Source organism: Papio anubis, chromosome 4 (assembly GCF_008728515.1).
Source record: "Papio anubis isolate 15944 chromosome 4, Panubis1.0, whole genome shotgun sequence".
NCBI lineage: Eukaryota > Metazoa > Chordata > Mammalia > Primates > Cercopithecidae > Papio > Papio anubis.
Genome location: NC_044979.1, coordinates 105,708,736 through 105,724,057, shown reverse-complemented (window position 1 = coordinate 105,724,057; position 15,322 = coordinate 105,708,736). Strand labels below are relative to the sequence as shown.

Genomic DNA, 15,322 nt, shown 5'->3' with positions numbered 1-15,322 from the left:
AATACTAAGTCTATTAACATCATGGTAATTTTCCATGTATCCCCATTAAAAAAACAAAATCAGTCAGGATGTGAAAAGAAATAGTAACAAATAAAACTAACTATTTCAGAAGAATAACATGAAGACACTGAAGGGGATGGAGCAGAAAAGAACATAACTAACTTTGGAAAAAAGTATTTTGATTAGTGTAAGATATTAGTATAGTATATTAACTAACAGTATTGGTATTGCATAAAGCTAAAGACAAAAAAGCACATACAAATATTATACTCTAGCAAGTAAGCATATTACATAGTTCTGAAGTTACAGCTATGTGTACAATAGATTTTTCCAAGTATGTAAATAAATTGCAGATGAAAGCCAGGTTTCTCAATGTTGAAGAAAGGAGTTACAAGGAAAAGAGAAAGGCTAGAATGAACTCTGCATTAATAGACTGGAATCAATGTACCAGTATAAATTCATGGTTTTTAGTATACATATGCAAATATTTTTACACACATACACAAAAATACAGATGTATATATATAAATTCATACACTGCCTACCTCTGTCGCTCAAAACATCTACTAGAAGCAGGGACACTCCAATAGCAATGAGCACCTCTGGCACCCAGATCTTGTTTTCTAATTATTATTCTCAAAAAAAGGTTGCTGGACTCCTTGGACAGTGATTGCTTCCAAGGCTTAGGTAGAAAAAATACAAGATAAACTAGAAAGTAAAGAAGTACCCCTAAAAATGATGGGGACATACTGAAAGGGTAAACAAGAGCCACCTGAAAGGACTCTCAATGGACAATTGAACAATAAAACAATGAAAAAATTAATATATAACTGAACTGATGAATAAATAAAACAGCTCTTCCTTACCACAATAGAATCCCAGCTTTAAAATGTAGCATGATGTAAAAAGAAAATCACCAGTAACACAAACAGCACAGTAAAACTGCCATAGGCAAGAATCATTGACAAGATACTAAAGTTAGTGGGTAAAAGTATAATGAGAAATTGTACAGTCCAACAAAAAACTAGTACCTAAAATATAAAAAGAACCCTTACAATTCATTAAGACAAATACCCAATTTAAAAATGGACCAAAGATTTCAATGGACCACCAAAGGTGACAAACAGATGGCAAATAAGCACAGGAGATCCTCAACATCATTGGTCATTAGGAAAATACAAATTAAAATTACAGTAAGTTATCACTACAAATCTATAAGAATGAGTAAAATTAAAAGCAGTGACCATTCCAAGTGTTGGTGAGCATGTGGAACAACTTGAATTCTTATTCACCAGGGGTGAAAATGTAAAATGTTAATAATATATTGTAAAATAATTTTGCAATGTAAGAATTAAACATACACCTACTATATTACTTATCCCAACTATTTACCAAAGAGAAATGAAACGTTGTGCCACTATCATTACAGCTTTTTTTTTTAAAGTTTACAGAAAAAGCATGAAAGAAAATACTCTCCAACTTTTAACAGTTTCCCCAGTGACCAGCACACAGCAGGTACAAAACACATACTTGTTAAATGAAAGAACTTGATTGCTGAAGTTCTAAACTAATGACTTAACAGCAATACTACCTATAGTTAACATCAATGTTACAGTAATATAATTATCAATATATTACTGATGTAATGAACTTAATGTCAATACTACAACTTTAACTGGTAGTGTCTTATTTCAAAGAGTTCAAAAGCACCGATACACTACCAAATGTGAAATGATCATTACTTATCATGTCACGATTGGTAAAAGCTTCTCAGAATGGGTAGTTTTGATATGGGCCTTCCTTAACATATGATAGGACTTCAAGGCAGGTACAAACATCATAAGCAGAAGCAAGAATACTAATACTGACCGAGTGCAGTGGCTCACTCCTGTAATCTCAGAACTTTGGGAGGCTGAGGCAGGCAGATCACCTGAGCTCAGGAGTCTGAGACCAGCTTGGTCAACATGACAAAACCCCATTCCTACAAAAATACAAAAAAATTAGCTAGGTGTGGTGGCACACGCCTGTAATCCCAGTTACTGGGGAGGCCAGTAGCTGAACCCAGGAGAAAATGAGAATTGTTTGAACCCAGGAGGTGGTGGTTGCAACAGCGAGCCGAGATCACGCCACTGCACTCCAGCATGGGTGACAGAGCGAGACTCTTTCCAAAAAAAAAAAAAGGAATACTGAACATTACTCATTATAAGTAGGAAAAGGTCAAACCAAGGAGGTGCTAAAATGATAGCCTAAAAGTCTTAAGTATATAAAAGATTCATAAGGCAGTATACGCGCAGCTAGCTAGAAATCTAAATTCCAGTATCCGCTGTAACTTATTTGTGTTCTGGTGGGTAAATTACACAACCTTTCTGAGAATTGTGTTCTGGTGGGTAAATTACATAACCTTTGAGCCTTAGATTGGGATAATGTTGTAAGGTATATATAAAGCAATATAAAGGGTTTGGCACGTCACATACAGTAAGTACAATAAATGACAGTTGTTACAGTGATTGTGCTACAGATGATAGTTATTATTAAGGCCTCTGGACTTATATCTTGCAGAAAAGTCATTCCCAAACCTGGCTATAATCAGAAGAATATGGGGAGCTTTTGATTAAAAATAGAAATCTAGGCCGGGCGCAGTGGCTCAAGCCTGTAATCCCAGCACTTTGGGAGGCCGAGACGGACGGATCACGAGGTCAGGAGATCGAGACCACCCTGGCTAACACGGTGAAACCCCGTCTCTACTAAAAAATACAAAAAATAACTAGCCGGGCGAGGTGGCAGGCGCCTATAGTCCCAGCTACTCGGGAGGCTGAGGCAGGAGAATGGCATAAACTCGGGAGGCAGAGCTTGCAGTGAGCTGAGATCCAACCACTGCACTCTAGCCTAGCTGACAGAGCGAGACTCCGTCTCAAAAAAAAAAAAAAAAAAAAAGAAATCTGCGCCTCAGTCTAGAAGTAGGGAATTAGAATCGTGCTAATAGAGCCCAAGAAATAATACTTTTAACAAGAGCTCTAGAAGCCAATACTATAAATAATAGACAGATATTTATTTTACTATAATAGGTAAGTTATTTTGTAAAAGTAGTATTTTAGGTATAGTAATTTTAAAATATTTATTTATTAAATGAAGTGGGAAGAGACTGGAAGCCATAAGAACAATGAGGAAACTACCCTATGGGGGAGAAAAAGGTCCTTTGTTCACCTTAGCTAGATTCTAATTGTTAAATGAAATCCACTACCAACCAACCAGAACTAGAATACACATCCTTCAATTAAAAAGCAATGGAGCCTCCCAAAACTTTCAACACAGATTCAAATAAAAGATGTTTCCATTAAGCATAAAACCCCCATACCTTTGACATTTCCTTTAACCCTGGCAAGTACTAATGTTGATGGTGCATTTATATCATATATCTTGCTATATTTGCATGTCTGTAGTATTATCTCTGCATTTCCTCTATGTTGACCAAATGTTTAGCTTTCAAAAAGAAAGGGATTTCAACTTTTCAGCAAATCCAAAACTATTCCAAAATTTCAAGAAAAATGGGGAGAAAGGGACGTGGGGCCTATGTCTATGTAATTACCTCTCTAACAGCACAGCACCACGCACTAACACAAACTTAAGTATTTTTGGTGGGTCTACTTGCCAGCTAAGTCATTCTAGTTACCTTTTTCACCCACAGTTGAAGTTGAGTTAGCCATCTCCCTAAACATTTTTTTTTTTTTTTTTTGGAGACAGAGTCTCATTCTGTCACCCAGGCTGGAGTGCAGTGGCTTTACCCTGGCTCAAAGTAACCTCTGCCTCCTAGGTTCAAGCAATTCTCCTGCCTCAGCCTCCTGAGTAACTGGGATTACAGACACCAACCACCATGTCTGGCTAATTGTTTTGTTTGTTTTTTGTTTATTTTTGAGATATTCAAGCGATTCTCCTGCCTTAGCCTCCCGAGTAGCTGGGATTATAGGCACCCGCCACCACACCAGGCTAATTTTTGTATTTTTAGTAGAGACAGGGTTTCACAATCTTGGCCAGGCTGGTCTTGAACTCCTGATCTCATGATCCACCCGCCTCGGCCTCCTGAAGTGCTGGGATTACAGGCATGAGCCACCACACACGGCCTTAATTTCTGTATTTTTAGTAGAAACAGGGTTTCACCATGTTGGCCAGGCTGCTCTCAAACTCCTGACCTCAAGTGATCTGCCCGCCTCAACCTCCCAGAGTGCTAGGACTACAGATGTGAACCATTGCCACCATGCCCGCCTCTTAATAAGCAAGCTTCTAAGCCCCACCTCCCACCTAGCGAGTTACAGAGTCTCCAAAAGCGTTAAGCATTAGAAACGTTTCCAATAATGGTCCAGGGTTTAGGAGCACTAACACACCCCTAATTACAACCTTAAAATATATATGTATATATATTTAGAAAGAATACAAATGACTGAAATAATTTATTTTTCCCCTCGTGGTTAATTTGTTTAAATTAATCATAAAAGAAACCAAGTTTATATAATAAACTTTTATTATTAGAAATATTTTAAAATGTTAATATTTGAGAGTACATTAGTTCCTGGAAAATTTTTCCTTGTATAGATCACCTCATACCCCAAAATGCTACATGTACTAAATAAGGTGGTACTCTCTTTATTTAAAAAAAAAAAAAACAATATAAATGAAAAGAACTAAGAAAAAATTACTATGAGAATTTTGTCTCCTCTTACATAAATAATGATCTCACTCAAAATATGACTGTAGTCTCTAAAATTGAAGGACAATACATACTAAAATCTTCCTCAAAAGAAAGAACTCGGCTGGGCAAGTGGCTCACGCCTGTAATCCCAGCACTTTGGGAGGCCAAGGTGGGCAGACTGCCTCAGGTCAGGAGTTTGAGACCAGTCTGGCCAACATGCAGAAACCTCGTCTCTACTAAAAATACAAAAAAATTATCCAGGCATGGAGGCGTGCGCCTGTAATCCCAGCTACTCGGGAGGCTGAGGCAGAAGAATTGCTTGAACCAGGGAGGTGGAGGTTGCAGTGAGCCGAGGTCTCACCACTGTACTCCAGCCTGGGTGACAGAGCAAGCCTCTGTCTCAAAAAAAAAAAAGAACTCATTAACTCATTACAATTTGAATGGACAATAAGAATATACAAGGATACAAAATGTTACTCCTGCAAAAAAACACTAGCATAATCCTGAGTCTGAAACAACTGCTGCTGTGAAATGTACCAGCAGAAATTTTAAATAAGTAAACATTTGGCCAAGTGCAGTGGCTCACGCCTGCAATCCCAGCGCTTTCGGAGGCTGAGGCAGGTGGATCATAAGGTCAGGAGATCAAGATCATCCCTGTCTCTACTAAAAATACAAAAAATTAGGTGGGCGTGGTGGCAGGCGCCTGTAGGCCTAGCTACTCAGGAGACTGAGGCAGGAGAATGGCGTGAAGCCGCGAGGCGGAGCTGGCAATAATAAGCTGAGATCTCGCCACCCCACTCTAGCCTGAATGACAGAGCAAGACTCCGTCTCAAAAAAAAAAAAAAAAAGGAAACATTTTAGTACTACCTAAGAAACTGGAGACCTCAGTCTGTCTAACTTTAAAAGACAAGGAAATTTCACACAAATCACTTTATTCTAGTTTCCTTCAACTCTGTTCACAAATTCACTTACTAAACATAAAAATTCAAAGCACAAATGAATACATTTACAATTATCGGAAAATGCTTATTTTCTATCCTAGATGTCTTCCTAGTACTGAGACCCTACAAGACAAGTCCACTTGGATGTCCCCCAGGCCTCTCAATTTCATGTTTCGAATTACCTATTTCAAGAAATAGCATCTACTCATCTACCCATTCACTCAAGTCAGAAAGCTCAAATATTCTGGACTCATTTCTCACCACCCACATCTTCCCTAATACCTCACAACCATCCCCCTCATGTCTTTTCCCACTGCCCTGCTTCTGACCGATTTTTAGTTCTAAACTGCTAGATTAAACTCCCACAATTTAATGGCTCCAACTTGGTGCCCTGTCAACTCTCAACAGAGATAATTATCATTGCAATTCTTATGATTACCACTTTTCTTTTAAAGTCTTCAATAAAGATTTTTAAATTCTCAGCACAGCAATACCAGTTGCCTACTTACCTCTTCTAACCTCATAACCTGATACTAACAGGATTTCTCACTCTTAAGTGAGAATTATCTTCACTCCTTCACCTCCTTTACCTACTCCTACCAACTTTTAAAGATTCACCTTCTCCAGCATGGAAAAGGTATCCTGCTTTGAACTTTCACTGTATGTTCTACATACCTTTATATCATATCACAAATTTTTTACTAAATGCAAGCCAGTTATAGGGATACAAAGGTGAACAAAACACAGTCCTAGACTTTAAGCACAGTGGAGGCAGAAAAATAAAGTCAACTGCAATATAGTCTGATAACTTTCTTTAAACTAACACCTCAGTGTTTATTATATGCCAGGCATCATGCTAAGATTTTTTTCAAATACTATCTCATTTACTTCTCTGATACCCTTATGATTCCCACTATACAGAGAAGGAAAAACAAAAGTTCTGTTATTTACCAAAGGTTCAGTTAAGCTTTAGAATTGAGATATGAATCCAAGTCTGACTCTAGACCCGAAACTCTTAATCACCATGCCTCTATTTCTACTGCCACAGCATTTAATTCAGTTTCCCCAGTGGCCAACACACAGCAAGTACAAAACGTGTATTTGTTAAATGAATGAACTTGATTGTTGAAGTTCTAAACCAATGACTTAAGAGCAATATTACCAATATTTAACATCAATGTTATGGTAATATAATATCAATACGTTATTTATATAATGACAATGTCAATACTACAACCTTTAAGTGGTAGTCTCCTGCTTCAAAGAGTTCAAAAACTAACACTGTTAGTGTATTCATTAGATACACTAACAAATGTGAAAAGATCAACATCCCAAGTGACTCATCATGTCATAGTTGGTAATACCAAAACACTGGAAATTAGTGTCTATCAGAGTCAGACATGTTAAACAAATCATAATATATCCCATATCACGGTCTATCCATATGCTATGGTCTTGGTGTGTTGTCCCAAAATTTGTATGTTGATACTTAATCACTAGTAACCGTATTAATAGGATGAATGACCTTATAAAAGAGATGCAACGGAGCTGCTTGACCTGTTTGCTCCTTCTGCTATGTTAGGGCACAGCATTTGTTCCCTCCAAAGGAAGTAGCATTTAAGGTGCCATCTTGGAAGCAGAGACACCAAACCTGAGGGCACTGTGATCTTGGACTTCCTAGCTTCCTAAATGGTAAGAAATAGATTTCTGTTCCTTATAAATTACCCAGTCACAGGTATTTTGTTGGAGCAGCACAAACAGAATATCATATAACGGTTATATAGCTGTATAAAAGAATAAGAATGCTCTTTATGTACTGCATGGAATAACCCAAATTACACTAATTGGAAAGAAACATGTGGGAAATAATGTGTCTTATGCTACCAAGGGTGGGGGCAGGAAGGATATATGTTTTTAACTTCCATATGCAAAAAACACCTTTGGAAGAACACACAAGAAACTGTTAACACAGGATGCCTGAGGAGTAGGAAACTGGGTGACCTGGGGGTAAAAGTAAAGAAGGAGAGACTTCACTGTATCTCTCTGTTTAACCTTTTGAATTTTGAACCAAGTGATTATACTACCTATTGGAAAAAAAAAAACCAAACCCAGGCCAGGTGCGGTGGCTCGCGCCTGTAATCCCAGCACTTTGGAAGCCAAGGCAGGCAGATCACGAGGTCAGGAGAGACCAGCTTGACCAACATGGTGAAACCCCATCTCTGCTAAAAATACAAAAATTAGCCAGGCGTGGTGGCATGCGCCTGTAATCCCAGCTACTCAAGAGGCTGAAGGAGAATCGCTTGAACCCAGGAGGCAGAGGTTGCAGTGAGCCGGGATGATGCTACTAGCCTGGGTGACAAAGCAAGACTCCGTCTCAAAAAAACAAAACAACAAAAAACTCCCAATAAAATTTTTAAAAAGCAACCAGGCATGGTGGCTCACGCCTGTAATCCCAGCACTTTGGGAGGCCAAGGCGGGCGGACCATTAGGTCAGGAGATCAAGACCATCCTGGCTAACACAGTGAAACCCTGTCTCTACTAAAAATACAAAAAATTAGCCGGGCGTGGTGGCAGATGCCTGTAGTCGCAGCTACCTGGGAGGTTGAGGCAGGAGAATGGTGTGAACCCGAGAGGCAGAGCTTACAGCGAGCCGAGATCGCACCACTGCACTCCTGCCTGGGGGACAGAGACTCCATCTCAAAAAAAAAAAAATTAGCTAGGCATGGTGGCGCATGCCTGTAACCCCAGCTACTCGGGAGGCTGAGGCAGGAGAATCACTTGAACTGGGGAGGCGGAGGCTGTGGTGGCTGAGATCGTGCCATTGCACTCCAGCCTGTGCAACAAAAGCAAAACTCCGTTTCAAGAAAAAAAAATTTTTTTTTAAAAAAGCAATTTCAGAAATGAAAACAGAAACATCATAACATCCATGACCATAGCTTTCTTGATTGCCACGGTGTCAAAGTGTCCGATACTTTTTTGGAGTCAAATATTTGTTAAATCAATGGACAGTTTACAAAAGTTTCAAATTACCACTACAGGAATATTTCAAATATATTTTATAAAGAATAGCAAAACTAGTGGAAAATGGTTTTGATTTTCCTGAAAACAGTCATCAGAGCCAAAGATTTTCAGGGCCCCATCCCAGGCCTATTGTTTATCACAGTGTGAAACACCACGAGAATCTGTATTCTTTGAAAAACACCACGATGATCATTTTATTTGAAATCTTATATAATAAAGAAGTTATGGGGATGGGGAGACTTTAGAAAGTTACCCAGAAAAAAACACTTTAAATGAATCAACTGTATATGTGTATCAGTAAAGCTGTTTAAAAAAAAAAAAAAAAAAAAAATTCATGGCTATTAGAAATCCTATCAGTGGTTACCTGGGGCAATAGAAGGAGAACTCCAACAAGGAACAAGAAACTCTGGGATGGTGGAAATATTCTATATCTTGATTAGAATAAAGGCTACAAGATGTGTGTGTGCACATCAGCAATTCATTCAACTAAATACTTAAAATCCATGTATTTTATTCTATGAAAGCATACAATAATAAAGTTACTTGATAAGTTGGAAAGCATTTGGAAATGTAGATTCCTGGGTCCCTCTCCCAGAGATTGCTAATCAGTGGGTCTTTTAGTGGGAACCAGTTAATCTGCATTTTTAACTCCAGGCCATGGTTGACCCTTCAATCATACTTTGGAAAAGAGTGACCTAGCATAATGTTCTATGTCTAGTAATTACTGATCATGCTTTGCAAAAATATATAAATTAATGATAAACTTTTAATACAAAAAAACTCTAGGTAATTTTGATTCCCAAGTTTAGGAAATACTAAGAATACTAAGTGGTAGGAGTTCCAGGAAGAAGACGTAAAAAGTAAGACAGTTAAGGAAGCTTGTTCTTTCCAGTACAGTGGTTCTCAACCAAGGATGATTCTGCTCCCCCACGTGTCATCTGGCAATGTTTGTAGACTTTTTTTTCATTTCACAACCGGAGAGAGCATGTGCTGCTGGCATCTTAGCATGATGACAGGAGGGATGCTGGTAAATACTGTACAATGCACAAGACAGCCCTTCCCTGCCCCAAATAATGATACAACCTCAAATGAGAAACTCTGACCTGGAGCCTCACCTCCAATAAAGCTACCAGAAGTAGTCAGCTGTGACCCAGAGTTAAACAAAACAACAGAATTAACATGTTATAACTTTAGGAAAGTCCATTTTTTACTTCCAGATCAGTGGGGAAGGAGGAAGAATATCATCTTTATATTTTACATAAGGCAAATAAACATTGAATAAAATGCAAATGACACATGAATACCTAAGACTTAGAAAACTTCAAAATAATGTAAGCAGGAGCAGCTTTAGGCAATTCCCCCAATCACAGGGGATACTTACGAATTATCAGCTTTCAAAGTATAGTATCTTTTAAAGTTAACACTGGCCTAAAATATAATACTGCACATAAACTTTAATATGACAGTCTGTTGCTGCAGCATAGTTTAACCTAGTGCTATGTAAAGTGTGGTCTGTGGACCAGTGAGTAGTCTGTGAATTATCAGTTTATGTCAGAGAAACACAGAAATTTAGAGCATAAAAATGGAAATTTTAATAGCAGAATAATTTTACATCTGTTGAAACCAGTAATAAAAAATTGGGGCTTATAGTTTATCTTTCTTATTCCATTTCCACTTTTCTTATCTGCAGTATAGTCATGCACTGCATTAAAAATGTTTTGGTCAACAGTGGACAACATGTATGACAGTGGTCCCATAAGATTACAACGGAGCTAAAAAAAATCATATCACCTGTGATGACATAGCAGTCATAAGTTCATAGTACAGCATATCTTTTTTTCTAGGCTCAGAAGCACAAACATTTGGCTGGGCGCGATGGCTCGCCTATAATCCCAGCACTTTGGGAGGCCGAGGCAGGAGGATCACTTGAGGTCAGGAGTTCCAGATCAGCCTAGCCAACGTGGTGAAACCCCATCTCTACTAAAAATACAAAAATTAGCTGACCCTGGTGGCAAGTGCCTGTAACCCCTGCTACTTGGGAGGCTGAGGCAGGTAAGCACCTGTAAACCCAGCTACTCGGGAGGCTGAGACAGGAGAACTGCTTGAACCCAGGTTGCGGTGAGCCAAGATTGTGCCATTGTACTCCAGCCTGGGCAGCAAGAGTGAAATTCCGTCTCAAAGAAAAAAAAAAACCAACACTTACCATGTGTCATAATTGTCTACAGTAGTCAGTACAACAACAAGCTGTACAAGCTCATAGCCTAGAAGCAACAGGATACAGCCCAGGTGTATAGGAGGCTCTACCATCTAGGTTTGTGTAGGTATACTCTATGATTTCTCAATGTACCCTATTGTTAACAATGCCTAACTGTAGTTTTTAAAATTATAATCTAACCTACTCCGACTGATGTATCTAGTGAGTAGCAAAGCCAAGATTTGCATCCATATCTAACATCAAAGCCTATGTTCTAAATCATTATTAAGATTTTGAACTCAAACCCCAGTGTGTAATCCCTACATCTGGATAGCTGGACTGCACCAAGAGTAAGTCACAAGGATTTAGTGTGTGTCTGGCCTACGGCCTTCAACACTCAATGCCAGCCAAGTTGTCTCTTTGGCCCCTCTTCCCCAAGCCCATGCTCAAAGTTTAGTCTCCTGATCTCTGATGATGCAAAAGGACACATGAAGACAAAAACAAAGAAAAGATTCATCCTCAAGGCCTAAAGCAGAGTCACTAAATGCTACTCTTTTCTTTTGGAAGCCACCATAGTTTCTGGCTATTGGGGATAATATCCTCTCAAACAGAAGTAGGCCTCAGATCTCTCTAACCATGCTAGCTACATGGAGTACAGGATAAATGAATCCAAAATAAGAAAAAGCCACACGGACTAATAGTCTTTTAATTTTAAAGTTCTCACACCAAGATCTCCAACCTCTAACATAAGGTTCGAAGACCTTACATTTGACTCATCCATACTGTACATTTTGACCACGATGCCCACCCAGTACACAATACCTGAAAGAAAATGTAATCTCCCTCAAAATATTAAGTGCAATGTCCACTAATGGGTCACAACCTGCAGTCTTCAAAACACTGCTGTAGAGTTCAATGGTCTACATTTAACAGTATGCTCTCATCCAGCGAACTAAACCCATAATCAAACTACCTTAAAATTCTACTCCTTAAAACATAATTTTTATTGTTTCTATTATACAATAAAGTTTGTCTTTACAATGCAAACTTAGTACAGAAAAAGAAATATACAAAAAGTTTTTTCTCAAAACTTAGTAAAAGACATAAATCATTAATTTAAAATTCTCAACTTCTAATCAAAAATTGAAGATAGCCTATGAAGTCAAAATGTGAAACACATTTCTCAGCAGGCAATTTAGTCAGGTAGGAATTCACTATCGGCAATTTCCAGAATGCAGTCTACAATGAATATGTATATCATCAAATTATAGAAGTCTGCAACTAATCTGCTCTACCACTATCCTTATTCTGACTGGTCCCCTCATCTGATCACTCTCCATTACTGAGACCTTAGAAGACAGAGATGTAACTCTTCTTCCTTCCTCTTCTCCCCAAATCTCTGTTATTGTTGTTGTTGTTGCTCTAGCATATTCCTCTAAATTCTCCTAGGGTCTGTAAGGATTCCTAACTTGCCTTAGACTTGTTCAGAACTTCTGGCATGGATTTACTTAAAATTACTTCTATGGGAAAATGTGCAAATCTGAACAACCAATTTTACCACAAACTTTTGAAATATAATCTTTTAACACTACCTTTCATGTATTATGTATGCATCAAGTATCTCCAACTTAAAGCCTGCAACAAAAATTGTTAAGCTCCATTAGAAAAAGACAATATCCTTTCTTTTTAAAGGATAAGAACTAATTAAAACCAACTTAACATAACTTGCTGTTATTTGTTGTGAACTTGAATTCTGTAAGCCTAAGATGTGGTATAATATGTGGTATTTTTAATAATTGTATTATGAAGACCTGGTTCCACCATGTTGTCCCATCACAAAATAAGACAATGCTACCATGCAAATCACCTATGTAGCTTCCACATTTATTTCATAGCTTCACTCAACTCTATCTCCTTTAGTCCCACCCACTGAACAGCTGAATGGGATGAAAGATTGTTTACTGCTCTCCTGCCGCTGTAACCCCCCTCTCCCCAATCACCACCCAAACACCCCTCACTCATTCCCTTGCAGTCTGAAAAAATAAAGAATCCAAGCAGCAATAACTGACTTGGTCATTGTTTATATCCTCCCTTCAGTCTATCAGGATTCCAGAAATTTCATCCCTACCTGTACACCTGAAGTCTAAAATACTCTCCTCCCCAAGTTTGCACATAAACTTTAGGGGGAAAAACTGACTATACTCATCACCTGCATGTGCATAAATATGTAAAACAGGTTAAATGCTTAGGGATTTAGATTACCTGTTCATTTAGATTCTCAGGGACACTTAAGAAAGATATTCTCTTTCATCAAAATAAAGCCAGAAGAAAGAATTCTTAAAGCTGAACTATTTAGCAATAAACTCTCAAGAATTGTAGTAAGTTATTATTTCAGTAACGAAGAAAACACCTGGACGTCACGAATTCTTTCCTAGGACTGTAAAAACCCAAATCTGAAAGTGTACTCTTCAAAAGTAACGTAGCAAATGGAAATGTCCTAGAAAAATCTCGGTTGCTTATTTCTTACTATACAGACAGCTGAAATGGAACTCAGGAGTGGAAAATGTGAATGAAATGGCCTGTTCTTTTTCCAATATGTGGGGGAGGAAAGGAAATGAAAGGGCTCCTTAAAAGAATAACTGAGAATACTGAAATATTTTCAAAAATTAATTTCCCTTAACTTCGCCACTCCACATCTCCGCTCCCTCCCTTTTCCAGGGACCCTTCCCACCCTTTCTATCTCCTCCGGGGGGCGCCCTTCCCAGGCGTTCTCTTTCCCCTACTCCTAAAAATTAAGCCCAAGTACCAAACCAAACTACCGATTCTCCGTTCTCAAGACTCGCCCGCCATCCACCGGCCTTCCGGGCTGCGCCTGGAGAGAGGCAACCCCGAGAGGCGGGAGGAGGAGCGGGGAGGCGACGCGGTCACTGGAGTTGCTGCTGCAGCCGCCGCCGCCGCCGCCTCCACCGCAGCCTCAGCCTGGTGCATCCTTCTTCCTCCCTCCCCGCCGCCGCCCTCCCGGGCTGGCCCACACAGCACCCTCGCCCGAGCGCTCACATTCGTCCCCACCCTCCTCGCCAGGCCCACTGCCCCACGAGGGGACTTCTGCCGAGGGGGATGCGGCCGGGGACAGGAGGAGCGGGGCCGCGGGCGCCGGCGGGCACGGGAGGAGGCTGAGGGAAGGCGAAGGGACGGAGAGAAGCAAGGGCAGAGCTGAGACCACCGCGCTCAGGCTGCTCCGGCCGCGGAGGCCGCGGCTCTCCACCCCGGCCAGGGGGCCGGCCCGCCGCGGCACAGGAAATGCCGCCGCCTCGGCTCTCCTCACGTTCAATTCAAACTGTCACCGCCGCCGCCTCCCCTCCCCCCGATCCCGCCGCTGCCGCGCCCCGGGCCCGCCGTCGCCCCCACCACGGCTCCTCTCGCCGCTGCCTCCTCCTCGCCTCAGGGCGTTCCCCAGCTCGGTCCAGCGGCCGCAAGGCTTCCCGGCATTCGGAGCCGATGACCCCGAGTCGCGGCAGCCCGAAGCTGAGACTCACCCATGGTGCTGCTGTTGACGCTCCTCTCCTCAGCAGCAGCGGATCTCGCACTGACCGACATCCCCTCCCCCCTCCGCGACCAGCCCCGGCGCAGCGCAGCCCGCCGATTCTCCAAAGGCGCCTACGCCGATTTCGCGGCGTAGCTGCCCGGCGTCGCTGCCTTGCTTACGCACGCTACAGGAGGCGGACTCCTCCACTGGCTCTCGCCCGCCTCCCGCTCCCTCCTCCGTCCCCCGCCCCCTCAGACGAGGCTTCCGGGCCGAGCGGAGGCTGGCTTCCATCTCGCGAGATTACCCGCTCCCCAGCTCCGCCGCTTCGCTCCATTTCGAGCATGACTTCATTGGCGTCAGCAACGTTTAGCTGTTCGGGTTTAGCCGCCATGTTTAAATTGGCCGGATTTCGCACCACTGAGGTCATGGATACTCAGGCCTCTTTGCGTGTTTCTTCAACACTGCTTCTAAGGTTAACCGCGTTACATTTGTTGCCGAAAATCCTGGTAACGCTGAAAAGGACTAGTCGGTGGGGTGCGAGGGTGGGGTCTTGCCCGAATTAAAGATGGCCGCAGTCAGTTCTGCCCCGCGCTATTTCACGTCAAGATTTGGAGCTGCGGGAGCCGTCTGGTTGGCCTCAGCCCCTCCTTACGGAATTGGCGTAAGGCAAAGAGGCGCGGCTGGAAGAACCAGACTGAGAAAGTGCCACAGGGCGGGGGCCGCATCCGCCCCTCGGCTTGTAGCTACTGACCCGACGGCTTTGTGAGTGAAAGTGAGGAGACACTTCGAGGCAGGTGTCTGTGCTCCCATTCATCCCTGTTTCCTCGGCTACCTTGACTTTCGGGGTGAAAAGTGAGCTTAGGCCCTGTTTCCCCGACCCTTCCCTCTCGCTGTCACTCTGGTGGCCTGGCACAGCCTCAGAGGTCGGCCGCTGTAGCCCCCATTGCGGACTCTGC

General features: G+C 41.4%; 1 protein-coding gene across 8 annotated transcripts in view; it reads right to left on the bottom strand.

Annotated features, from left to right (window-relative positions):
- The window catches only part of SEPTIN7 (septin 7), a 104,099-nt gene extending 89,385 nt beyond the window's left edge, over positions 1-14,714 (bottom strand). Inside the window, exons 1-2 of one of the 8 annotated variants that reach the window (XM_003896106.4) lie at positions 14,377-14,660; positions 13,377-13,378 (exon numbers count right to left, since the gene is read on the bottom strand). In XM_003896106.4, coding sequence (XP_003896155.1) covers positions 13,377-13,378; positions 14,377-14,437 — 63 coding nt within the window. In that variant the 5' untranslated portion in view covers positions 14,438-14,660. Of the gene's footprint in view, positions 1-1,427; positions 1,430-3,204; positions 3,210-5,203; positions 5,210-12,432; positions 12,477-13,376; positions 13,379-14,376 lie in introns of those variants that run through there. The other 7 variants (XM_009203108.3, XM_017956774.3, XM_017956775.2 and 4 more) reach the window with 7 other exon arrangements.
- Between the last annotated feature and the right edge of the window lie 608 nt (positions 14,715-15,322).